This window comes from Pelodiscus sinensis, chromosome 24, assembly GCF_049634645.1.
Source record: "Pelodiscus sinensis isolate JC-2024 chromosome 24, ASM4963464v1, whole genome shotgun sequence".
Taxonomy (NCBI): domain Eukaryota; kingdom Metazoa; phylum Chordata; order Testudines; family Trionychidae; genus Pelodiscus; species Pelodiscus sinensis.
Window position 1 is genome coordinate 3,111,356 of NC_134734.1, and position 21,749 is coordinate 3,133,104.

Below are 21,749 nucleotides of genomic sequence, written 5' to 3' on the forward strand. Positions count from 1 at the left end.
CCGCTCGCCCCCTCTCCTGCCTCGCCCCGCCGCGCTGCGCACACGCGGCCGCTGAGACGCCAAGCCCCAGGGCAGCGGCGCTTTGGGCATCAGCGAGTGACCCCCCCCCCCCCCCCCCGCAGAGAGCCCGAGGTTAGCAGGCCCGGACTATGGCTGGGGGGGGGGGGAGGCTCCCGAAAAGCGCCCGCGCAGCGTTGCCGCTCTGTGGACACGGGGCGCGCGGGGCTTTCCGCTGGGGCCAGCCAGGGCGCACGGCGGGACGCGCTCCCACTGCCCCGGAGAGGCGCGGGGGCGGGACAGCGTGTCCAGGGGCGCACGCAAAGCCTGTGGCCACTGGGAACCCCGCCGAGGGGTGAGGCAGCCGCTCCCCCGACCCCCCCTCCCCGCTCCGGTGGGGGTCGGGCCGGGAAGGCGGAGCCGGGGCGCGCCCGCTGCTGGGTACTTGGGTGGCAGCGGCACAAGAGAGGCTGCGGGTGGGTTTCGGTTTTGCCAGCGGTGGGGAGGGGAAAGGTGGGGGTCGGGGTGGGGGGTGTCAAGGGGAGGCAGCTCCCGGGGATCGTGTGTGGGGAGGGGGGCCCCGCCTGCCCGCTGCTCTTACATCGGAGCTTCCCGAACAAATAAGAGCGGGTGGAGTCCGAGTGATCGCCCAGCCGGGCTTCCGCCGCTTCCTGCTGCGGCCAGGGCGGGCAGCTGCGCTCCACGGTCCGAGCCGCCTGCCGCCGTCCCCGCTGGGACCGCCGCCGCGCCGCTCCCCTCCCCTCCGGCCTCTTGTCTCATCAGCGCCAGGAGAGCTCGGGAGACCCTCCTGCTCCGCGCGGAGCTTGGAGCCTGGCGCAGCCAGCGCCCCACCCGCGCTCTGCCTCGCTCCTGCTCCCAGGGGTTTGCCCGGGGCAGCCAGCCTGCAGCCCACCCGCAGCACCCCCGGGAGCCGCTGGCCGCAGAGTCCCTCGCGGCGGCTGCAGGCGAGCCCTGGCCTGGCGGCTCCTCTCTCTCCTGGTGCAGGGAGGGGAGCCCGCGTCTAGATAGTCTGACCTAATCTGTCCTTTCTTATGTGTATAAGGTGTCACATTTTGCTGGAACCTCACTCTAGGCCCAGGATAACGAGTCTCCCATTTCCCAAATCCTGTTCCTACAATTGGGTTCCTGAATCCCTATGTGGGTACAGAAGCAGCGGTAGCCTGGTTGTCCAAGGTGCCCAGCATTCATAGCTCCTATTTTCTCTAACTTTAAGCCTCCCCATTTGAAAATTGTAGGCTAAGTGCCTGACCCCAGTGAGATTCACACAGCTCTCTAATCTCAGGGTACCTCTAGACAGCACCCTTCTGCTGGAATAAGGTAGCAATTTCCGCTACACACATGGCTTAGCTTATTCCAGTCTGGGTGGAAAGAGCTTATTTTGAAATTTGGCACTGTCTGCACAGTGCCAAATTTCAAAATAAGGCACAATTCCGACAAATCCCTTAACCCCGTTACAGGGATGTTAGAATTGTGCACCCGCAATCTTCCAGTATCTCAAAATAGTGCCACAGTCTAGACATACTCTTAGGCTACATCTAGACTGGCATGATTTTCCGGAAATGCTTTTAACGGAAAAGGTTTCCGTTAAAAGCATTTTCGGAACAGAGCGTCTAGATTGGCACGGACGCTTTTCCACAAAAGCACTTTTTGCAGAAAAGTGTCTATGCCAATCTAGACGCACTTTTCCGCAAAAAAACCCCGCTCCGCCATTTTTGCGATCGGGGCTTTTTTGCGGAAACAAAATCTGGGCTGTCTACACTGGCCCTTTTGCACAAAAGTTTTGCGCAAAAGGACTTTTACCCGAATGGGAGCAGCATAGTATTTCCTCAAGAACACTGACAATCTTACAGGAGATCGTCAGTGCTTTTGTGGAAATTCAAGCGGCCAGTGTAGACAGCTGGCAAGTTTTTCTGGAAAAGTGGCTGATTTTCCTGAAAAACTGGCCAGTCTAGACACAGCCTTAGATTCTCTCTCTAGAGAGCCATCATGATACTGAAGGTTAGACGGATAAATATAAGTTTTAGGGGCTTTACATTTGTGACAAAAACTCAGGAATGAGATACATCAAATCTTGTAGTTAAGGAGACTGTAGGTGAAGTACAATTATTGACATGCCTGCTTGTCTGTTTCCTGTGTTAGCATTTCTTATGGCAGCATCTCCCATAAAGAGGCAGGTTTTGTGGAAAGGGGAAAAGAGGAGTTTAAAAAGAGCGGCCTATTTTCTAATCAAGTAGGATTGAGAGATATTCAAATAGGGAGAAGTAATCTCATTGCATAAGGCCAATACGGTATTTTCAGCAGCTCATCAACTTGTGACGGTGGTTGGAAGACTGCACAGAGAGCAGGTACCCAGGGACACTTCTGCAAGTTCTCGTGCGCTGTAGAGGTCGACTCCACTGCAGCCCCAAAGAGTCTGATGCAGAGTTTGGGAATGTGGACGGGAGGTGATGGTAACTGGCCCAGCTCATAAACTGGCTTTATAACTATGCAGCCTGAGGGAACAGATTCTCTGTAATTCTCAGGCAATTCTCAGAAATTCCAAATGTCTGGGCTCTGTGTACGATTCATGAATTTCACTGTAATTATAACAAAGTGGTGCAAACAGAAAGGGAAACAACATGAACTTCCCTACTTTTCTAATGGCCTCAGCTGCAGAGAGAGGGAAGTAGGGGGACCCATGCCACTTTCACCCCTCCCCCAGGGCGTCCTGTGGGGAGGGGACACGAGGGTTTGGCGAGGAGAGGGAAAGGAGATGGAGTTTGGTCAGTGGGGGGAGGGGGGAGAGGGGAGCGGACTGGGTCTGGTTGGGAGGGGGGATCGGGTTTGATGGGAGAGAAGAGAGGGCGCAGGGTGGATTAGGTGGAGGAGGGGGGGACTGGGTCTGGTCACTGAGGGGTCGGGTTTGCCTGGGAGGGGAGAGAAGGTGGAAACTGGGTCCAGTGAGTGTGTGGAGGGGAGACAGGACGTAGGCTGGGTTTTCCGGAGGGCGCGGTGGGAGTCAAAGAGCCGCAAGGTGAAAGAGGCGCTTTCCCCATCAGTGCCTGTTCTGCAGCAACAGGCCAAGGCAGGAGTGGGTGGGGTGTGAAACGTTCATGGAAAAGCAGCAGCGCTAACAACTACTGAACACCTGCCTACCGCAGGGCTGCGACATCCTGCCCCCCCCATTCTAACCAGTAGACCCCACTCATCTCAGACTCCTGGCTCTGAGTCCCCCACTTCTCTCCCCCGCCCAGCTCTAACCGCTAGGCCCCACAGCCTTCTGAAGGGCAGGGGAGAACATGAGTCACGACAGCAATTTGACTCAGTCCCCGCACCGCAGTGGGTGGGATGCTGGGCAGGGGGGCTGGGCGGGAGAGGGGCTATGCCCCGGAAATGCCCCCATCTCAGGGCTCCTCTTGCGGGTCCCGCTAGCTGAGCCGGCCCATCTCGGAGGGAGATGCAGGCCTGTAGCGTGGGGAGCTGCCTGCTGGCCGCGCTCAGCCTGCTGCTGCTCTGCCTGGCTCTCAGCACCGACTACTGGCTGGTGGCCTACGGCGCCAAGGACACGTTCCACAGCGGGCTCTGGCAGCAGTGTACAGTGGGCGGGGTGTGTGTGTCCCCTGCCCAGGTCAATGGTGAGGAAACAGCCGGGGCTGGGATGCAGCCACCTCTGGGGTGGGAGTGGGAGGTGTTCTTGTGGGGACCCCTTGCCTGGTGCTGAGACACGGCCCTCACTGGGGTGAAGCAGTGGGCTCCAGGGGTTCCTAACCCGGAGATGGGATGCAGCCACCTCTGGGGTGGGCTGTGGAGCCAATGATAGGGCCCCCTCGCCCAATCCTGGGATGTGCACAGAGAGCCCTACCTAGGCCCCTCACGCCCAGCCCACCACCCCCTGCTCCCTCTGTTCCAGGCTCCCCCTCCACCGGCTCAGGGTTGGGGGGGGGTGGTTTCTCGTTCATTTTTCATGTCCCTCCCCACAGGGTATATACAAGCCACCCGGGCCTTCCTGATCCTGGCTGCTCTGGCCGCGGCCGTCTGCATCCTGTCCCTGCTGGCCTCCATCATGTCCTGCTTCCAGAGCCCCGTGAGCCTCAACCTCGTCGCTTCCCTCTCAGCCTTCGCTGCCGGTAGGGCCCAGCCCTGGGCCTGGCCTCTGGGGGTGCTGGAGAGGGGCAGGGATTGAAGATGGGGCCTGGCCCCTCTGGGGGTGCTGGAGCGGGGCTGGCAGGCCCTGGGGAAGGGGATGGGACTCAGGGCCTGGCCCCTCTGGGGGTGCTGCAGAGGGGCAGGGATTGAAGATGGGGCTGGCCCCTCTGGGGGTGCTGCAGAGGGGCAGGGATTGAAGATGGGGCCTGGCCCCTCTGGGGGTGCTGCAGAGGGGCAGGGATTGAAGATGGGGCCTGGCCCCTCTGGGGGTGCTGCAGAGGGGCAGGGATTGAAGATGGGCCTGGCCCCTCTGGGGGAGCTGGAGAGGGGCAGGGATTGAAGATGGGGGCTGGCCCCTCTGGGGGTGCTGGAGAGGGGCAGGGATTGAAGATGGGGGCTGGCCCCTCTGGGGGTGCTGGAGAGGGGCAGGGATTGAAGATGGGGGCTGGCCCCTCTGGGGGTGCTGGAGCGGGGCAGGGATTGAAGATGGGGGCTGGCCCCTCTGGGGGTGCTGGAGAGGGGCAGGGATTGAAGATGGGGGCTGGCCCCTCTGGGGGTGCTGGAGAGGGGCAGGGATTGAAGATGGGGGCTGGCCCCTCTGGGGGTGCTGCAGAGGGGCAGGGATTGAAGATGGGGGCTGGCCCCTCTGGGGGTGCTGCAGAGGGGCAGGGATTGAAGATGGGGGCTGGCCCCTCTGGGGGTGCTGGAGCGGGGCTGGCAGGCCCTGGGGAAGGGGATGGGACTCAGGGCCTGGCACCTCATGGGGGCACCAGCCTTCAGGGTGGGGGGTTGATCTGGTTGGGGGGGTTGGATCCTGCTGGCTCAGGGTGTCTACCCCCCAGCTGGCTGCACCCTGGTTTCCATGGCCGTGTTCAGCGCCGAGTCCTGGCACAGGAACCTGGACGGGCAGATCCAACTGGCCTTCGAATGGTCCTTCTACCTGGGCTGGGCCGCCCTGCCGCTGCTGGGCCTGTGTGGTGAGCTGGGGGGTCGCCATGGGGGGCCGTGCTGGGGTGCCGCAGGAGGGGGAGGGTGCTGCTGCGGGTTGGGTGGGGCGGAGCCTAGTCTGGAGGGTGAGGTTGGGGGAGGGGTGCTGTGGGGGAGCAGGGGGTGACTGGGGTTATGATGGGGGGAGGGTGCTGTGCAGCATAGGGGCAGGAGAGGGGTGCTGCGAGAAGGGATGCTGTGGGGAGCAAGAGTGATTTCAGTTGTGGGGGGCAGGGCACTGTGCGGTGTAGGGGCAAGAGAGGGGCTGATGTGGGGGACCAGAAGGTGACTGGGGTTGTGGGAGGCAGGATAGGGGTGCCATGGGAGAGAAGAGGCAACTGAGGTTTGGGGTGGGGTGCCATGGGGGCCAGAGGCAGGGGCTGCAGGGGAGGGAGTGCTGTGGGGGACAGGAGTTACTGGGGTTCAGGGGTGGGGTGCCATGGGGGTCGGAGGCAGGGGCTGCAGGGGAGGGAGTGCTGTGGGGGACAGGAGTTACTGGGGTTCAGGGGTGGGGTGCCATGGGGGTCGGAGGCAGGGGCTGCAGGGGAGGGGGTGCTGTGGGGGACAGGAGTTACTGGGGTTCAGGGGTGGGGTGCTATGGGATCTGGAGGCAGGGGCTGCAGGGGAGGGGTGCTGTGGGGGACAGGAGTTACTGGGGTTCAGGGGTGGGGTGCTATGGGATCTGGAGGCAGGGGCTGCAGGGGAGGGGTGCTGTGGGGGACAGGAGTTACTGGGGTTCAGGGGTGGGGTGCTATGGGATCCGGAGGCAGGGGCTGCAGGGGAGGGGTGCTGTGGGGGACAGGAGTTACTGGGGTTCAGGGGTGGGGTGCTATGGGATCCGGAGGCAGGGGCTGCAGGGGAGGGGTGCTGTGGGGGACAGGAGTTACTGGGGTTCAGGGGTGGGGTGCTATGGGATCCGGAGGCAGGGGCTGCAGGGGAGGGGTGCTGTGCATGGCGAGGGCAGGAAATGGGGCAAGGGAGGTGTGGCTCAAGTGAGAGAGGGGGCGCTGCAAGGGCCGGGCGCGAAGGACCAGCGGGGGCGGGGGGGGGGGGGGGCTGTGAGGGAGTCTCCAAGTTCTCCCATCTCCTCCCAGGTATCTTCGTCCTTGTGACCCAGAACCGCTGGGCGAAGAGGTGACTGGAGCCCTGGAGATGGGGGGACTGGATGGACCCCACCCCCCACAGCCTCTGCTGCCCCCTGGGGGAAAGGCCTCACGCCTCATTCCCTGCCCCCCTCGAGCCAGCGGGTCCCGCTGTGGGGCTGAGCACAGCCAGCGCCCCCTAGCGGCTTGCCCGTTGTGTCTGGCTCTGTTCCTGCTCCGCAATAAATGGTCCTTTTGCATCCGAACCGTCTCCCCTGTCGACCCACGGGGGCCCGGTGGGCTGGGCCCAGGGGCTGAGCCGGGGGCGACATGGGCCACAGGGGTTCTGGAACCCTGGGGTTACCATGGGAGTCAAGACCTGATTAGAGCTGAGCTGGGGAGACGACCACCAGGACTGACCCTGATGGATACCTGGCCACGCCCCCATGGCAGGGAGTCCCGCAGGTTAACCCCACCAATGCCCAGTGACAGAGAGCTCTGGGGGGTAACCCCATCTGAACCCAGTAGCAGAGACCTGGGTGTTAACCCACCAATGCCCAGTGACAGGGAGTCCCGCAGGTTAACCCCTCCAATGCCCAGTGATAGGGAGTCCCGCAGGTTAACCCCACCAATGCCCAGTGATAGGGAGTCCCGCAGGTTAAACCCACCAATGCCCAGTGACAGGGAGTCCCGCAGGTTAACCCCACCAATGCCCAGTGACAGGGAGCTTTGGGGGTTAACCCCACCAATGTCCAGAAGCAGGAAGCCCCAAGGGTTAACCCTTCCAATGGTCAGTGGCAGGGAGTCCTGGGGGTTAACCCCTGCAGTGACCAGTGGCAAGGAGTCCCACAGGTTAACCCCACAGCTTTTCCAGCCTAGCTGTGCCCGGTCTCCCCTGTCTACGATGGCCCTGGGCCAGGCCTCCGAGATGGGGGCAGCCGGGCTCTATCTCTCCTGCTTGGCAACTGTCTTGCTGGCTGTATGTGCTGCCACCGAGTCCTGGCTCCGGCTCTGGGTGCTGGGTGTCGTCATTCACCGCGGGCTGTGGCAGGAGTGTCAGCTGGGGACCTGCACCCCCCTCCAGGGCCGGCGAGGTAGGGGCATCGGGTTAACCGTGCTCTGATCCGGTGGCAGGGACAGGGAGTCCCAAAGGTTAACCCAGCTCTTAGTGGCCTGTCCCTCTGCTGTCCCTTCCCTGAGCTGGCCTGCGCCAGCGTTTCCATCTCTCCTTTCCCGGAAGTGGCCGCACACCCAGACGTGGCCTGTCCCCTGCTGCCCCTGTCCCATTTCAAGGGACTCACTGTGGCACTGGACCAGCCCGACTGGGGCTGTGTCCTGGGGCTGGGCAGAGCCGCTTTTGGGCCTCTGACGTCTCGCTGCCTGGCCCCGCGGCTCCCTCGATTCCTGCGGCCTGGCCGCCTGCCATGGCACTTTGGGACGTTTTCAGCGAGGGCCCCGAGGGGAGTTGGGCGCCCGCACCCCTCTGGGGATTGGAGCAGCCCGGGGCGCCTGGGTGGGTTCGGCCGCCGGCGTCGCTTCCCCACGCAAAGCTCAGGAGCCGAGGGGCAGGTTGTGTCACCAATGGAGCCTTCATTTGAATGAATTAATTAGAATAATTGCACAGGAGAGCGGCCGGGGAAGAAACGGCCTCGGTCGCCGTCTGCCGAGTGCCCGGCTCTTTCCCTCGACGCCTCGAGACAGCGCGGCCGCGTGGCCGGGGAAGCCAGGCCCGATGCGCAGGCCTTGTGCAAGCGCCCGTCGCTGCACACACTCCCACACAACAAACACAACCACACCCCCCACTCACACACAACAAACACAACCACACCCCCCACTCCCACACAAACACAACCACACACACACAACACAACCACACACACACAACAAACACAACCACACCCCCCACTCCCACACAACAAACACAACCACACCCCCCACTCACACACAACAAACACAACCACACCCCCCACTCACACACAACAAACACAACCACACCCCCCACTCCCACACAACAAACACAACCACTCCCACACAACAAACACAACCACACCCCCCACTCACACACAACAAACACAACCACACACCCCACTCCCAAACAACAAACACAACCACACACACACAACAAATACAACCACACACCCCACTCCCACACAACAAACACAACCACACACCCCACTCCCACACAACAAACACAACCACACACCCCCACTCCCACACAACAAACACAACCACACACACACAACAAATACAACCACACACCCCACTCCCACACAACAAACACAACCACACACCCCCACTCCCACACAACAAACACAACCACACACACACAACAAACACAACCACACACACCCCCACACAAACACAACCACACCCCCATGCTCACACACAACAAACACACCCACACAACCACAGTCACCTCATCTCCTCATCTGACCCCGCCCAGCAGCTCCTTCGCCCCCAGGGGTCCTGGCACTCAAGGGTTAATAGGCACCCATGGGGGCCTAAGACGAATCACCCGCTTTGAACTCTCCCTCAGCCCCTTGTGCAGCCCCCTCCTGCCCCTGGGGGAGGGGCTCTGCCCCCTGCCCCCTCTCCAGCTCCTCTGGAGCCGGTTTCACCGGCCCCAGGGAGAAGGGCTCTGAAGCTGCTCCCCCCTCCTGTTCCCCCTGAGCCAGTGTTACCTGCCCCAGAGGGAGGGGCTCTGCCCCCAGTCCTCCCTCCGGCATCACTTGGCCCAGGGGGAGGGGCTCTGCCCTCGGCCCCCCCTCCGGGATCACTTGGCCCAGGGGGAGGGGCTCTGCCCTTGGCCCCTCCTCCGGCATCACTTGGCCCAGTGGGAGGGGCTCTGCCCCTGGCCCCCCCTCTGGCATCACTTGGCCCAGGGGGAGGGGCTCTGCCCTCGGCCCCCCCTCCGGCATCACTTGGCCCAGGGGGAGGGGCTCTGCCCTCGGCCCCCCCTCTGGCATCACTTGGCCCAGGGGGAGGGGCTCTGCCTCTGGCCCCCCCTCTGGCATCACTTGGCCCAGGGGGAGGGGCTCTGCCCTCGGCCCCCCCTCCGGCATCACTTGGCCCAGGGGGAGGGGCTCTGCCCCCGGCCCCCCCTTCAACCCTTCCTTTAACCCCCCCTGTTCCAGTGGGAAGTGCTCTGCCCCCAGCCCCCACTCTGGCCCCTCCTGAGCTGGCAACGTCTGCCCCAGGCCCCTGTCCTCCTCCTGGGCTGGTGTCTCCACCTCTGGCCCCTCTTGTTCCAGTGGGAAGTGCTCTGCCCCCAGCCCCGGCTCTGGCCCCTCCTGAGCTGGCAACGTCTGCCCCAGCGGGAGGGTTCCTGCCCCTGGCCCCTCCTCTGACTCCTCCTGGGTCAGCGACGCCTCGAGGTCCAGGCTGTCCTGGCTCTGGGGTCCCACGCGGCTTGGTGCCAGGAGGCAGCTGTGGACAAAGAAACACAGGATCCCTGCAGGGGGGAGGGCAGGATTAGATAGCAGAACCCCCCCCATGGGGAGTGGGGCTCGCCCCCTCCAGCCTGTCCCCATTGTGGTGAGATGGGGGTCGGGGGGGAATATGTCCCAAATAGCCTTTGGACCCCCCACACCCTGGGCCCAGGGCAGGAAGCCCTGCATGCCCATTCCAGAACAGGGGCCTTGCAGCGTGGGCCGAGCTTGGGGGGGGGTGCGAGGGGACATCGCCCCCCAAACTGCCAGCCCCAGGCACAAAGTCCAGTGGGGCAGGAGGGAGCCGGTGGGTGCAGCCCAGCTGGCAGCAGGAGGCCTGGCTACAACTGTCAACTGTCTAATGGCACGGAAAACCTGGCTTGCCCCCTGCCCATGGCCCCGCCCCCTGCCCGTGGCTCCACCCCTTCCTCAGTCTCCCCACCACCCTTCACTCACTTGCACATTTTCACTGAGTTGGGGCAGGAGGTTGGGGTGCAGGTGGGAGTGAGGGTTCCAGCTGGGGTGCAGGCTCTGAGGAGAGCCTGGGAATGGGGGGTCTGGGGTGTGGGAGGGGGCTCCTGGGCTGGGTCAGGGCTCTGGGGGTGCGGGAGGGGGTGTGAGGTGTTGGAAGAGCCAGGGCTGACCTCAGGTAGCAACTGGCAGCGACTGGCATGTCCCTTGGTTCCTAGGTGTATGGGCCAGGGGGCGCCATGCGCTGCCTGTGCCTGTAGGCACCGCCCCTACAGCTCCCATTGGCCACAGCTCCCAGCCAATGGGAGCTGCAGAGCCGGCACTTGGGACGGGGGCAGCGGGCCGAGTCTCCCTGGTCGCACCTTTGCCCAGGGGCCGCAGGGACCTGGGGTCACTTCCCGGAGCCAGACAGGGCTGGGATAGGGAGCCGTCCCACCCGGATTTCAATGGAGCCACCCGGGCCCCTTTTCAACTGGCTATTCTGGTGGCTCCTGCCCTGACCTGGCTCTGGTTCCGAGCTGGCCCGGGGGTGGCCCCTGGGGTAAGAGGAGGGCAGGGGGCAGGGCCCCTGGGCACAGGCCCCGTGTGTGACTCTGCCCCAGGGTGGGGCTCACCACTGAAGACGAAGATGGGGCTGAGGGTCCAGCAGAGGAAGAAGGCCCATTCGAAGGAGGCCCTGGCCTGTGGGTTAACGATGCCCAGGATCACGTGCGCTGTGAAGATCACGACGCTGATCAGCACGAGCAGCCCTGGGGAGACCGGACACCCCTGAATGCTTCCAGCTGCCAGCCATCAGCTGCTCCCACAGCTCTTCACTCCCCCAGTATCCTGCACTGGGGGGCAAGGCATAGCCTGTGCAGTTCCGTCCCAGAGCAGGTGGCATCCCAGCACCAGAAGTGCATCCCCGGGCAGCGTTATGTGTGGCAGTTCCCCAGCCATCTCACCCCAGAGCTGACTACATTTCAGTGCTGGGCGAGTCATCATTGTGAAGTGTTACATGTGGCTGTTCCCCACCTGCTCTGCCTCAGAGCTGGCTGCATCCCCATGCTAGGAGAACATCCCCAGGCAGTGTTATGTGTGGCTGTTCCCCACCTGCCCCACCCCAGAGCTGGCTGCACCTTGGTGCCAGAGGAGCCATCCAGATAGCCAGGGGCTGTTGGCTGCCCGAGGCTCGTGTTTCTCCAGGGGATGGAGGGAAGGGAAGGGTTCTGATCTTTTTACCTGCGATGAAATTGGCCACAGCTGAGACCAGGAAGTGAGAGGCCCGCCATCGGGCACCTGGCCTGAAGGAGAGCAGCAGAGAGGCCACGGCCACGCAGGAAGCCAGCAGCGCAAAGATCAGCAGTGCCCGGATCGCCTTAAAGAAAGCTGAGGGGGAACAAGAGGGTAAACAGAAGCGTTAGCTCAGCAGGGGAGGGGGAGCCCAGGGCTGGAGTAAGGGGGGGCTGCAAGTCAGGACAGAGGGGCACTGGCACAGCAGTTGGGGGAGGGGCTGTGGGTCAGAAGGGAGGGGCACGGGCGGGGCTGGGGGGTAGGGACTGCAGGTCAGGGAGGCAGGGGCTGTAAGTTGGGAGTGAGGGCCAGGCACCAGAAAAGCTGGGGGGCAGGGGCTGTGGGTCAGGGGCACTGGCAGAGCTGGGGGCCAGGAACTCTGCCTCCCTGACCTGCAGCCCCTCCCCCCCATCCCCGCCACAGCCCCTCCCCCCCAACCCACAGCCCCTCCCCCAACTGCTCTGCCAGTGCCCCTCATTCCTGACTTGCAGCCCCCCCTTACTCCAGCCCTGGGCTCCCCCCACCCCTGCTGAGCTAATGTTTCTGTTTACCCTCTTGTTCCCCCTCAGCTTTCTTTAAGGGTCAGGAGTGAGGGGCACTGGTTGGGCTGGGCTGGCAGGGGATATGGGTTGGGAGTGAGGGGTACCGGCAGGGCTGGGGGGGCATGTTGTGGGTTGGGGGGCACCAGCAGGGCTGGGGAGCCTGGGGATCAGGCAGGGCCCTTACCCGTCTCCCTGACGATGCTGGTGCACACGGGCCGGGAGCAGAGCCACCAGACCCCGCTGTGGTACCCGTCCTCGGGTGAGTCAATGAGGAGCCAGCGCGGGGTTGCCATGGCGACGAGGAGCAGGGCCAGGCTGGCGCAGGTGGCCCCAGCGCTCACACAGCGCAGGGTCCCCAGGCTGCCATTGGGAGGGGGAGCCCTACGGGGAGACAGGAGTCTGAGTGGGGGAGACCCCCTCTGGCGCCCGTCCCATCCACCGCTTCATCCGTCACCACACTTGGCTGCCTGCCCATCCCAGTACACCCCCAATCCATCCATCAATCCATCCTCATACACCCCCATCTATCCATCCATCCATCCCTGTACACTCCCCATTTGTCTGTCCATCCTTGTATACCCCTTCCATCTGTTCATCCCCATACACCCCATGTGTCCATATGGCCCATAACCCACTCTCTGTTCATACAATCTAATCTATCTATCTGCACCCCCATCTATCTATCTATCTATCTATCTATCTATCTATCTATCTATCTATCTATCTATCTATCTATCTATCTATCTATCTATCTATCTATCTATCTCCACACACCCCTTCTATCTCTCTATCTAGCGCTGTAAGCATGTGTGTATCTATCTATCTAGCCCTAGACACACACCACTCTCCCTTTACAGGACCTGCTGCTCTGAGGGTGCTTTAGGGGCCCAGATCTCTCCTCACCCCACCTTACTCACTCACTGCCTGTTCCCGACATCGAGACCCTTGTTTCCATCGGGGCTGCAGGACTAGGGTGCGGAGCTGGTTGCGGCTCCATCCCATGGCCCCAGAGAGCTTGTCTGCCCCCGCCTGTCTGCAGCTACCGCCAACTGCCACGGAACCTTCCCTGGCACTAGGGGGCGCTGTGCTGCAGGGACGGGAGTCTCCCCAGGCAGGCAGGGATAGGCCCCAGTGCCCCAATATGGCACTAGGGGGCGCTGTGCTGCAGGGACGGGAGTCTCCCCAGGCAGGCAGGGATAGGCCCCAGTGCCCCAGTATGGCACTAGGGGGCGCTGTTCTGCAAGGGCAGGGTTTTCCCCAGGCAGGTAGGGCAGGCCCCAGTGCCCCAATATGGCACTAGGGGGCGCTGTGCTGCAGGGGCGGGGTCTCCCCAGGCAGGCAGGGCTGGCCCCAGTGCCTCAGTATGGCACTAGGGGGCACTGTGCTGCAGGGGCGGGAGTCTCCCCAGGCAGGCAGGGATAGGCCCCAGTGCCTCAGTATGGCACTAGGGGGCACTGTGCTGCAGGGGCGGGAGTCTCCCCAGGCAGGCAGGGATAGGCCCCAGTGCCTCAGTATGGCACTAGGGGGTGCTGTGCTGCAGGGGCGGGGTCTCCCCAGGCAGGCAGGGCTGGCCCCAGTGCCCCAGTATGGCACTAGGGGGCGCTGTTCTGCAGGAGTGGGATCTCCCCAGGCAGGCAGGGATAGGCCCCAGTGCCCCAGTATGGCACTAGGGGGCACTGTGCTGCAGGGGCGGGGTCTCCCCAGGCAGGCAGGGCTGGCCCCAGTGCCCCAGTATGGCACTAGGGGGCGCTGTTCTGCAGGGGGCAGGGTTTGTAGGGGGCACTGTTATAACCCAAGGCCCTGCCCCCTATTAGCATCATTCCTGCCCTGTCAGCTGAATTCACATCCTGCCCAATCTGCCTCCCAGGGCTCCTGGGCCCTGTTCCTGGCTCCGTGCTGGCTCTGCCGCAACCTGGGCTGCCAGCGGTGGGGGCTGCACAACAGAACGGGGCCATCGACATGCTCGGGGATGGAACAGCTGCCGGGGCAGGGCGGGTCCCTGAGGCCCAGAAAGGCCGGAGGGCGACTGGAAAGGATCCGGAGGCGAGGGACAAGGACGATCAACTGGAAGGGCCAAGAGCTGGACGGGCGCAGGCTGAAGGAGCTGGGGGTGGCCAGTGGGGGAAAGAAGAGCTGGGTCAGGCCGCGGGCTGCAGACACTTCCGACATGGCCGGACAGAGGGAGACGGGCTGGGCCCTTCGCCGCGAGGGGCCCGGGTTCAAAGTGCAGCGGAGCAGAGCAAGACGGGCTCTCGGGACAGGGGCCCAGGCCCAGAGAGCCGCAGGCCAACGGGCCAGAGGCTGGGAGAGACTGCCTGTCTCCGGTGGCCCCTGGGGGGCTCTGATCTTAGGATTTAATACCGAGGACACGGTGATGGCCAAAGCCCCCGGCCGGACTCTGCTCTGTGCTGGGCCGGATCAGGGGGAAGGGCCGGGGGGGCTTGCGCATGTGGGTGGCCATGAGCCGTGTGAACCGCTCCTCCGCCCTAGGCCAGGTATTCCCAGCAGAGGCAGGAGTGTTGCACGTGGGGGCCGGGTACAGGGCCCCCTTGCCCGGCACTGAGATGCAGCCACCTCTGGGGCGGGTGGGGCTCCCTCTGGCCCCATTGGTGCCCTGGGCTGCAGGCCCACGCGACAAAGCAAGCGCAAGGCCGGCGGCGGAACCGACCGACCCCAAAGGCAGGAAACGCGGCGTTTCCTTCGCAGGAAGCTGGCGACAGGCGACGTGCCCCTGACACAGGCCGTGGAGCCGTGCAGGAGGCCCATGGCCAGGGCAAAGCTTTGCAAGCCCCGGCCCCCGGTTCTCTGAGCGCCGGACGCCGGCTCGGCCCCAGGAGCTCGGAACGCGGCGCTTCTGCCGCCACCGTCGCGCTGTCCCTGCTCCCCGGCCCCGGCCCCTGAGCCGTTTCCATCCACGTCTCCCTGTTCCCAGCCCGCCCCCGCCCCCGCCCGGGGCGCTGCCTGCGGGGCTGGCCAGGGGCCCGGCTTGGTGGGTGGAGGGTTCCACGGCAGTTGGACACACCCAGAGGGTTCCACTCATCACTGGGAGCCTTCACGGAGCCACCGCCGCAGCCAAGCGGGGTCCTGCTGGCCCGCTGGGCTCCCTAACTCAGCACAGCCAGCCTGGGACGTGCCTGCGAGAGCCCCCACGACTGGCAGAGGCCCCGGCAGCAACGCTGGCCCGAGTCGCAGATACGGAGTTCGGGGCTGCAGTGAGGGTCTGTTTCTCTGTCACCACCCACCCAGCCCTCATCCATCCATCCATCCATCCATCCATCCATCCATCCATCCATCCATTCGCCCACCGATCCACCCCTCATCCATCTCTCATCCATCCGTCTGTTCATCCATCCATCCATCCATCCACCAGCCATTCACCCACCGATCCACCCCTCATCCACCCATCCATCCCTCATCCACCCCTCATCCATCTATCCCTCATCTGTCCATCCATCATCCATCTGCCCACCGATCCACCCCTCGTCCATCCCTCAATCCATTTGTGATCCATCTATCCCTCATCCATCCATCCATCCATGCACCCATCCATCTATCCCTCACCTGTGCATCCTTCCCTTCCCCCTTCCTCCATCTGTCCATCCATCCCTCTATCCCCATACACACCCCTTCATCCACCCCTCCATCCCTCCGTCTTCCTGTCCCCATTCACACCTCTCCAACCCCATCCCCATCCCCCCTGCATCCGTCCCCACCTTCCCCCCTCCTGCCCCCTATGGTCCCTTCTACCCATTTATCCATCTGCCTGCCCCGGAGCAGTGGGCACAGTGTGTGCTTCCTCTGGGTCTCCCCCCCACCGAAGGCCTGGGGCGGGGCGGCTGGTCAGCGGGGCTGCGTCCGCCGGCTCCCCCCTGCCTGAGCCTTTGCTTGGCTCCTCACGGCCCCGCCTCTCTCCCTCCAGGTTGGCTTGGCCCCGCTGCATGGGGCAGGATGTTCCCCTACCGGGCGGTGAACATCTGTCTCAACCTCTTCAGCTTCCTCCTCTTCCTGCTCACCGGCGCGTGTCCCTACTGGCTGCTCCTGAGCTCGGAGGTGGGGACCTTGCATTTGGGGATATGGAGCTTGTGCAAGGGGAACTTCTGCAAGAGCCTGCCTGCCAGATCCAGTACGTGTCCTCCTGCGCCCCTTGGCCGGCGGCCCGACGGGACCGGATCTCAATCAGCCAGCAACCGCTGCAGTCCATGGGGCAGATCCCTCAGCCGGTGTCAATCGGAGTCCCCCCAGCCGGTGTCCCTCAGCCAGTGTCAACTGGAGTCCATGGGGTCCCCCAGCTGGTGTCCCTCAGCCAGTGTCAATTGGAGTCCAGGGGGTCCCCCAGCTGGTGTCCCTCAGCCAGTGTCAACTGGAGTCCATGGGGTCCCCCAGCCGGTGTCCCTCAGCCAGTGTCAACTGGAGTCCAGGGGGTCCCCCAGCTGGTGGCCATCACCCAGCAACCACCAGAGTCCAGGGGGTCCCCCAGCCGGTGTCCATCAACCAGCAACCACCAGAGTCCAGGGGGTCCCCCAGCCGGTGTCCATCACCCAGCAACCACCAGAGTCCAGGGGGTCCCCCAGCCGGTGTCCATCACCCAGCAACCACTGGAGTCCAGGGGGTCCCCCAGCCGGTGTCCATCAACCAGCAACCACCGGAGTCCAGGGGGTCCCCCAGCTGGTGAACATCAGCCGGTGTCAATCGGAGTCCGTGGTGTCCATCGGCCTTCTCCCACATCCCCCATCCAGCGTCAGCTGTCCGTAGGCGATACATGTTCATTGTTCGGGCAGTGAGGCGGGGGGGGGGGGTGTCTGGGGTGGGGCCCGGGCCGGGCTGCCTGATTCTCCCGACACCCCCAGGTATGCTGGACGCCAGCCGGGGCTTCCTGCTGCTGGGGATCATCTTCGCCTTCATCTCCGCCTTGTGCTGCTTCAATTCCTTCCTCCGCCAGGCGAGCAAGTTCTTCCCGGAAACCAACGTCTCCGCCATGACTTGTTTCACAGCAGGTAGCACGGGGAAGGCTGCTGGGTCCAGCAACCTCGCTGCTCTCCAGTGGTTGCAAGGGCTGCTGGGGGCCAGGGCGGGAAACTGAGGCACAGGGAGGCTGAGCGAGAGGGCATGCAGGCAGCCAAGGGTAGAGCCTGGGACTTGTGCAGCCTAGGCCTGGGGTCTAGACATCCTGTTCGTCTAAATCCCCCCATTTGGCACCTGCCTCGGTGACTGGGCAGATGATGGCTGGTGGGGGGGGGGGAGGGGAGGAATGGACAGTGGGCTGTGTACAGCTGGATGGATTGGTGGAGGGGTGGAGCTGGGTGAATGGGGTGCACAGCTGGACAGATAAAGGGGCGAGTTGGGGGGATGGGTAGGAGGACTAGCCCGTAGGGGCCTATCTCCACAGACTGTCTCACCCAAGGAGAAGAGAAGCTTGGGGTGAAAGTAACTTCCATTGCTTACAGGTACTGTCCTATTGCAAGCCCCCTGGGGGTGCACTCAGGGCTGGGGGTTGTGATAGGACAGTACCTGTAGGAATGTAAGTGTGGGGTGGAGTGGGGGGCACAGGGCAAGGTGCTGGAGCTCCTGGTACCAATCTCAGGGTGGGGGCATCACCCCCTGCCCTTCCTAAATTACACTGAGGGGGGGGGGCTGGGGCTGTCCTGGATCGGGGGGGGGGGGTGCATCCCCAGCTGGCTCTTACCGTAACAGCACACCGGGAGCCCCGCCTCTGCCCAAAAGCACCAGCACCCCCTGGTGGCAGCGGAAGGCACATGCCCCTCAGACTCTCCCTTTGCTCCGCAGGGGCTTTAGGGCTTTTGGGCTCCGTGACATTCCTCGTGTTTGAGATCCACGTGCCCCCGCACCCCGAGATCAAGCACACCTACGACTGGGCCTTCTACCTGTCCTGGGCTGTGGGCCCTGCCTTCGCCCTTGCCGGTATGTAGGGCAGGGGGCGGGGCCAAGGGGCCCCTGCCTTCAGTCCCATCCCCGTATGGCCGAGCCGGGGAGCCCAGTCACGTCTGAGAATGGGGCCTGGGTGGTGGAGAATGTGGGATGTTTCCTTGGGGAGGCTGGTCCCTGAATACGAGGGGTCCAGCAGCAGAATGGGGGGAGATTTTTTCCTTCCAGAAACAGACTTTTTAACCCGAATCTAATTTGGGGGGGGGGGGAACAAATTTTATATTTTGGTGGGAATTTTTCCAAAAAGAAATCCGAAGTTTGTAGTGAACATTTTCCCTGAAGCCCTTATCCAGTTTTCTGAAGGAAAATGGAACAGAAACGGCTTCTGGTTTTGAAAAGCCGTTTATGTTAAAAAAAATCATTCCTGGAAAATGTCTTTTTGGGAAGAATCTGTGGGGGGAAGGGCAAAATCCATTGAAAACCATTTTCAGAAAAAATGTGTAATTGAAATGTATTTTTCCGTGACAAAATTTCAGCTTGGGAACCACTTTTGCCTTTAAAATTCCATTTTCAAAACTGGTTTTCAGAAGAAAAGAATCTGTGTTTGAAATGCATTTGGGCCCCCCCCCCCCCCAAAATCGGCAAAAACGTTTTTGTCCTCGTCTTCTGGAAAAGTTTCAATTCCCAGGAATTTTTCAGAACTCTTCTCTCCTCTCCATGCCCAGGAATATCGAGCCTCATCACCCAGAAGCATTTGCCTATCCTGGGCACCAAGCTGGGCAGCCAAGTGGCCCCGGAGGGGGGGATGGGCACATCCCTGGCATAGCCGGGGGCGCCATCCTCCTTGGCTTCCAGGGCCCGTCTCCTCGCCCAAACCAGCCACCCTACCCTGCTGGATCCTGGATGCCGATTGGTCCATGGATATTCCAAGCTGTGACCTCACCTGGCTCTTCACACCATTGGGAGAGCCATCCGCCAAGGGAATATTTTTTTGCAGTGTTTAATATCCTTCCATGACTGGGATTATTTTGTCATAGATGTAAGCTGGATTTATTGGAGATCCCTTCACTGTCAGGCCTAATTATCCTCTCATGAGCCTTAGCACTATCAAATATCCCTCCGCTCCTGGGAGTTTTTTCCTAACAGTGTCACTTTGCACTGTCATCTATTCTGCTACCACTGGGACATTTTTCTTTCGATGGTGCCTAGCACAACTGAAGATCTTTCCACGACTAAGACTTTTTCACATTCAGGCCTATTCGATCTCCCTCCCCCACTCCGACCACCACCAGGACTCTTTTGTGACCCTTTGTGCTATAAAATATCCCTCCACTGAGGGACTTGTTTTTCTCAGCCCCATTTAGAGGTCTCCATCCATGGAAGGAACGTGATCGCAGACCCAATTAGCCTATCGAATAGCCTGCCAGTGCCCGGGGAGGTTTCCGTTCTCAGTCAGCACTTATTGAATATCTCGCCGCTGCCGGGCCTTTTTCCCCTCTGGGCTTTTCCGCACCATCACATATTCCTCTCTTGCTGGGACATTGTCAATTAACTGAATCGTGTATCCCTCCACCTCTGGGACTATTTCCTCTGTAGGCCACATATTTTTGCATTGCTCTGCCATTCCCCTGCCTCGTCCATGGGACTTCATCCGGGCTTTAGTTACTCCAGCCTGTCGTCTGGGTCGAGCTCACAGCTGTCAGGGGAAACCCAGAGAGCCCCCTCGCCCCATGCTCTCCCCTCACCTGTTTCTGCCGGTGCCATCAGCTGCATTTGTATAAAGTCCTGAGAGTTTACATGCTTGGTCTGGGTATGTGAGTCATTCTGAGATCAGGAACCTGTTGTGCCGGGCGCTGCCCAGACGCTGGCCGAGATCAAAGCCCCATTGTGCCGGGCTCTGCCCAGACAGAAACAGTCCCTGCCCCTCCTAAATATAATCTGTGTAGCCAAAGGTAGATTATCCCCATTTTACAGATGGGAAACTGAGGCACAGCAAGTTTATGTGACTCTCCCATGCTTGGAATTGAAGCCAGGAGTCCTGCTCGTGCATGGCTGAGCACAAGGTGCCACTTGTACGAACCATCCCCCAAAAGCAAGAGAGTCACTGAACCCTCCGGGTAAAATCACTCGGCTGTCTCAGGCCACTTCACCCTCCAAGTTCCAGACTCCATTTTCAGGTTGTGCGGCCTCACCCAGCACTGAGATGCAGCCACCTCAGGGACAGGGTGGGTGGGAAACAGCTGCACATAATGTCGCATGGGGAGGGCTCTCTGGGTGCTCAGATGCAGCCACCTCTGGGGCAGGGCTCAGTGGCTGTTTCATTCACTGTAACTCGGCAATTTCTGGTGGGAAGTGAATGAAAATTCACAGTCTAAGGGGAGGTTAGGGAAGCTGAATGGAATTGTCCCTGTTGGGGTTTGGCCCAGACCCCTGGGATTCAAGCCCTGCCTCTTAGGGTATGTCTACACAGCAACGTTATTTCGAAATAACTTTCTTAGCATCTACACGAGCCAACTGCTATTTTGAAATTAATTCGAAATAGCGGAGGGCTTATTTCGAAATTGGTAAACCTCATTCCACGAGGAATAGCGCCAATTTCAAAATTGCTATTTCAAAATAAGCGCTGTGTAGACACTTATTTCGAAATAGGAGGCCTCCAGCCCTTCCCAGGGTGCCCTGCTGGCCGCCCTGGCCACAAGGTAACGTCTGACCTTATGCCCTGTTGGAACCAGTTCTGGCTGGCCTTAAATGCGATTCAGCATCCAATCAGTGTGGACGCGCTATTTCGAAATAGCAAAAAGCTATTTTGAAATGCATTTTGTGTGTAGCCGCGTTATTTCGAAATAAGATCTTTTGAAATAATGCTGTAGTGTAGACATACCCTCAGAGAAAAGGCTACAGTGCCCCCTAGCACTGCCCTGGCCCAGCGGGACCGGCCCTGCCAGCTGGGGCAGCCCCACACCCCCACAGCACAGCGCCCCCTAGCACTGCCCTGGCCCAGCGGGATTGGCCCTGCCAGCCAGGGGGAGCCCTGCCCCCAGAGCACAGCGCCCCCTAGCACTGCCCTGGCCCAGCGGGATTGGCTCTGCCAGCCAGGGGGAGCCTCGCCCACACAGCACAGCACCCCCTAGCACTGCCCTGGCCCAGCGGGATTGGCCCTGCCAGCCAGGGGGAGCCCTGCCCCCAGAGCACAGCGCCCCCTAGCACTGCCCTGGCCCAGCGGGATTGGCTCTGCCAGCCAGGGGGAGCCTTGCCCACACAGCACAGCGCCCCCTAGCACTGCCCTGGCCCAGCAGGACCGGCCCTGCCAGCCAGGGGGAGCACAGCGCCCCCTAGCACTGCCCTGGCCCAGCAGGACCGGCCCTGCCAGCCAGGGGGAGCCCTGCCCCCACAGCACAGCGCCCCCTAGCACTGCCCTGGCCCAGCAGGACCGGCCCTGCCAGCCGGGGGGAGCCCTGCCCCGACAGCACAGCGCCCCCTAGGGCTCTGTCGTGTGGTTCGATTTTTAGACCCGAGAGGAGCCAGTAAAACACCTCAGCTGAGCGCTTGGTAACTTGCAGTGCGAGGTTCCAGCCATGGGCTGCAAAGCAAGCTAGTCCGACACCCCGAGTGTTAGCCCAGACAATCTCACACCTACCCCAGGGCACTACACGAGCCACTCAGTTCTCAGCCTATGAACGTACCCGTACTTATGTCTATGACACACACACACACTCACCCCCACACAGTTCCAATGCCGCTACCCGTACGATTGTCAGGCGCGCGGTCGCCGCCGCTTTCTTTCCGCACATGCAGAGGCGTCCACAAGGCTTCGGGCGGTAGGGGCTGGTTCCGCTCCTTGTTGCAGCGAGTAGGGTTGCGGGGACCCCTTGCCCCACCCCACCCCCCGCCGATCTTTCCTACACCTCCATTTATACCCGACGTGGCCGTTCTGGCAAGAG

General features: G+C 61.9%; 4 protein-coding genes across 15 annotated transcripts; 3 read left to right on the forward strand and 1 right to left on the reverse strand.

Moving 5' to 3' along the window:
* The first annotated feature begins 142 nt into the window (after nt 1-142).
* Nucleotides 143-6,478, forward strand: LOC142819625 (protein NKG7-like). 8 transcript variants are annotated; one of them, XM_075907904.1, is made up of 6 exons: nt 541-1,191; nt 2,317-2,467; nt 3,419-3,632; nt 3,978-4,124; nt 4,986-5,120; nt 6,225-6,464. In XM_075907904.1, the coding sequence occupies exons 3-6, from the start codon at nt 3,455-3,457 to the stop codon at nt 6,266-6,268; spliced, it is 504 nt and encodes a 167-aa protein (XP_075764019.1). In that variant the 5' UTR covers nt 541-1,191; nt 2,317-2,467; nt 3,419-3,454; the 3' UTR covers nt 6,269-6,464. The 8 variants fall into 8 exon arrangements, with proteins under 8 accessions (XP_075764018.1, XP_075764017.1, XP_075764016.1 ...); XM_075907905.1 differs by having other exon boundaries at nt 2,320-2,467; XM_075907903.1 differs by lacking the exons at nt 541-1,191; nt 3,419-3,632 and adding an exon at nt 143-352 and having other exon boundaries at nt 2,317-2,363; nt 6,225-6,478.
* Nucleotides 6,283-8,051, forward strand: LOC142819622 (uncharacterized). The gene has a single exon (XM_075907889.1). The coding sequence runs from the start codon at nt 6,283-6,285 to the stop codon at nt 7,333-7,335; it is 1,053 nt and encodes a 350-aa protein (XP_075764004.1). The 3' UTR covers nt 7,336-8,051.
* A 240-nt stretch (nt 8,052-8,291) lies between these two features.
* Nucleotides 8,292-13,441, reverse strand: LOC112544519 (uncharacterized). Of its 4 annotated transcripts, none has more exons than XM_075907879.1 (5): nt 12,847-13,441; nt 12,110-12,306; nt 11,333-11,479; nt 10,726-10,860; nt 8,292-9,663 (listed from the first exon to the last, which is right to left on the reverse strand). In XM_075907879.1, the coding sequence occupies exons 2-5, from the start codon at nt 12,216-12,218 to the stop codon at nt 8,714-8,716; spliced, it is 1,341 nt and encodes a 446-aa protein (XP_075763994.1). In that variant the 5' UTR covers nt 12,219-12,306; nt 12,847-13,441; the 3' UTR covers nt 8,292-8,713. The 4 variants fall into 4 exon arrangements, with proteins under 4 accessions (XP_075763994.1, XP_075763993.1, XP_025036588.2 ...); XM_075907878.1 differs by having other exon boundaries at nt 10,726-10,824; nt 12,843-13,441; XM_025180803.2 differs by having other exon boundaries at nt 12,843-13,441.
* Nucleotides 13,442-14,478: 1,037 nt separating this feature from the next.
* On the forward strand, nt 14,479-19,945 carry LOC142819626 (protein NKG7-like). 2 transcript variants are annotated; one of them, XM_075907913.1, is made up of 5 exons: nt 14,479-15,143; nt 15,845-15,975; nt 16,773-16,919; nt 17,710-17,844; nt 18,534-19,945. In XM_075907913.1, the coding sequence occupies exons 2-5, from the start codon at nt 15,864-15,866 to the stop codon at nt 18,632-18,634; spliced, it is 495 nt and encodes a 164-aa protein (XP_075764028.1). In that variant the 5' UTR covers nt 14,479-15,143; nt 15,845-15,863; the 3' UTR covers nt 18,635-19,945. The 2 variants fall into 2 exon arrangements, with proteins under 2 accessions (XP_075764028.1, XP_075764027.1); XM_075907912.1 differs by having other exon boundaries at nt 15,845-16,048; nt 18,534-19,934.
* Nucleotides 19,946-21,749: the final 1,804 nt, after the last annotated feature.

Excerpts from the sequence above, each read along its gene's own strand:
- LOC142819625 (XM_075907903.1), top strand. The coding sequence starts at position 150 with ATGGCTGGGGGGGGGGGGAGGCTCCCGAAAAGCGCCCGCGCAGCGTTG. Across the intron at positions 4,125-4,985 it reads CCTCTCAGCCTTCGCTGCCG|CTGGCTGCACCCTGGTTTCC; the intron begins GTAGGGCCCAGC and ends TCTACCCCCCAG. Across the intron at positions 5,121-6,224 it reads GCCGCTGCTGGGCCTGTGTG|GTATCTTCGTCCTTGTGACC; the intron begins GTGAGCTGGGGG and ends ATCTCCTCCCAG.
- LOC142819622 (XM_075907889.1), top strand. The coding sequence starts at position 6,283 with ATGGGGGGACTGGATGGACCCCACCCCCCACAGCCTCTGCTGCCCCCT.
- LOC142819626 (XM_075907912.1), top strand. The coding sequence starts at position 15,874 with ATGTTCCCCTACCGGGCGGTGAACATCTGTCTCAACCTCTTCAGCTTC. Across the intron at positions 16,049-16,772 it reads GAGCCTGCCTGCCAGATCCA|GTATGCTGGACGCCAGCCGG; the intron begins GTACGTGTCCTC and ends CGACACCCCCAG. Across the intron at positions 17,845-18,533 it reads CCCTGCCTTCGCCCTTGCCG|GAATATCGAGCCTCATCACC; the intron begins GTATGTAGGGCA and ends CTCCATGCCCAG.
- LOC112544519 (XM_025180803.2), bottom strand. The coding sequence starts at position 12,922 with ATGGAGCCGCAACCAGCTCCGCACCCTAGTCCTGCAGCCCCGATGGAA. Across the intron at positions 11,480-12,109 it reads CAGCATCGTCAGGGAGACGG|CTTTCTTTAAGGCGATCCGG; the intron begins GTAAGGGCCCTG and ends GTTCCCCCTCAG. Across the intron at positions 9,664-10,725 it reads CCCCATCTTCGTCTTCAGTG|GGATCCTGTGTTTCTTTGTC; the intron begins GTGAGCCCCACC and ends TCCCCCCTGCAG.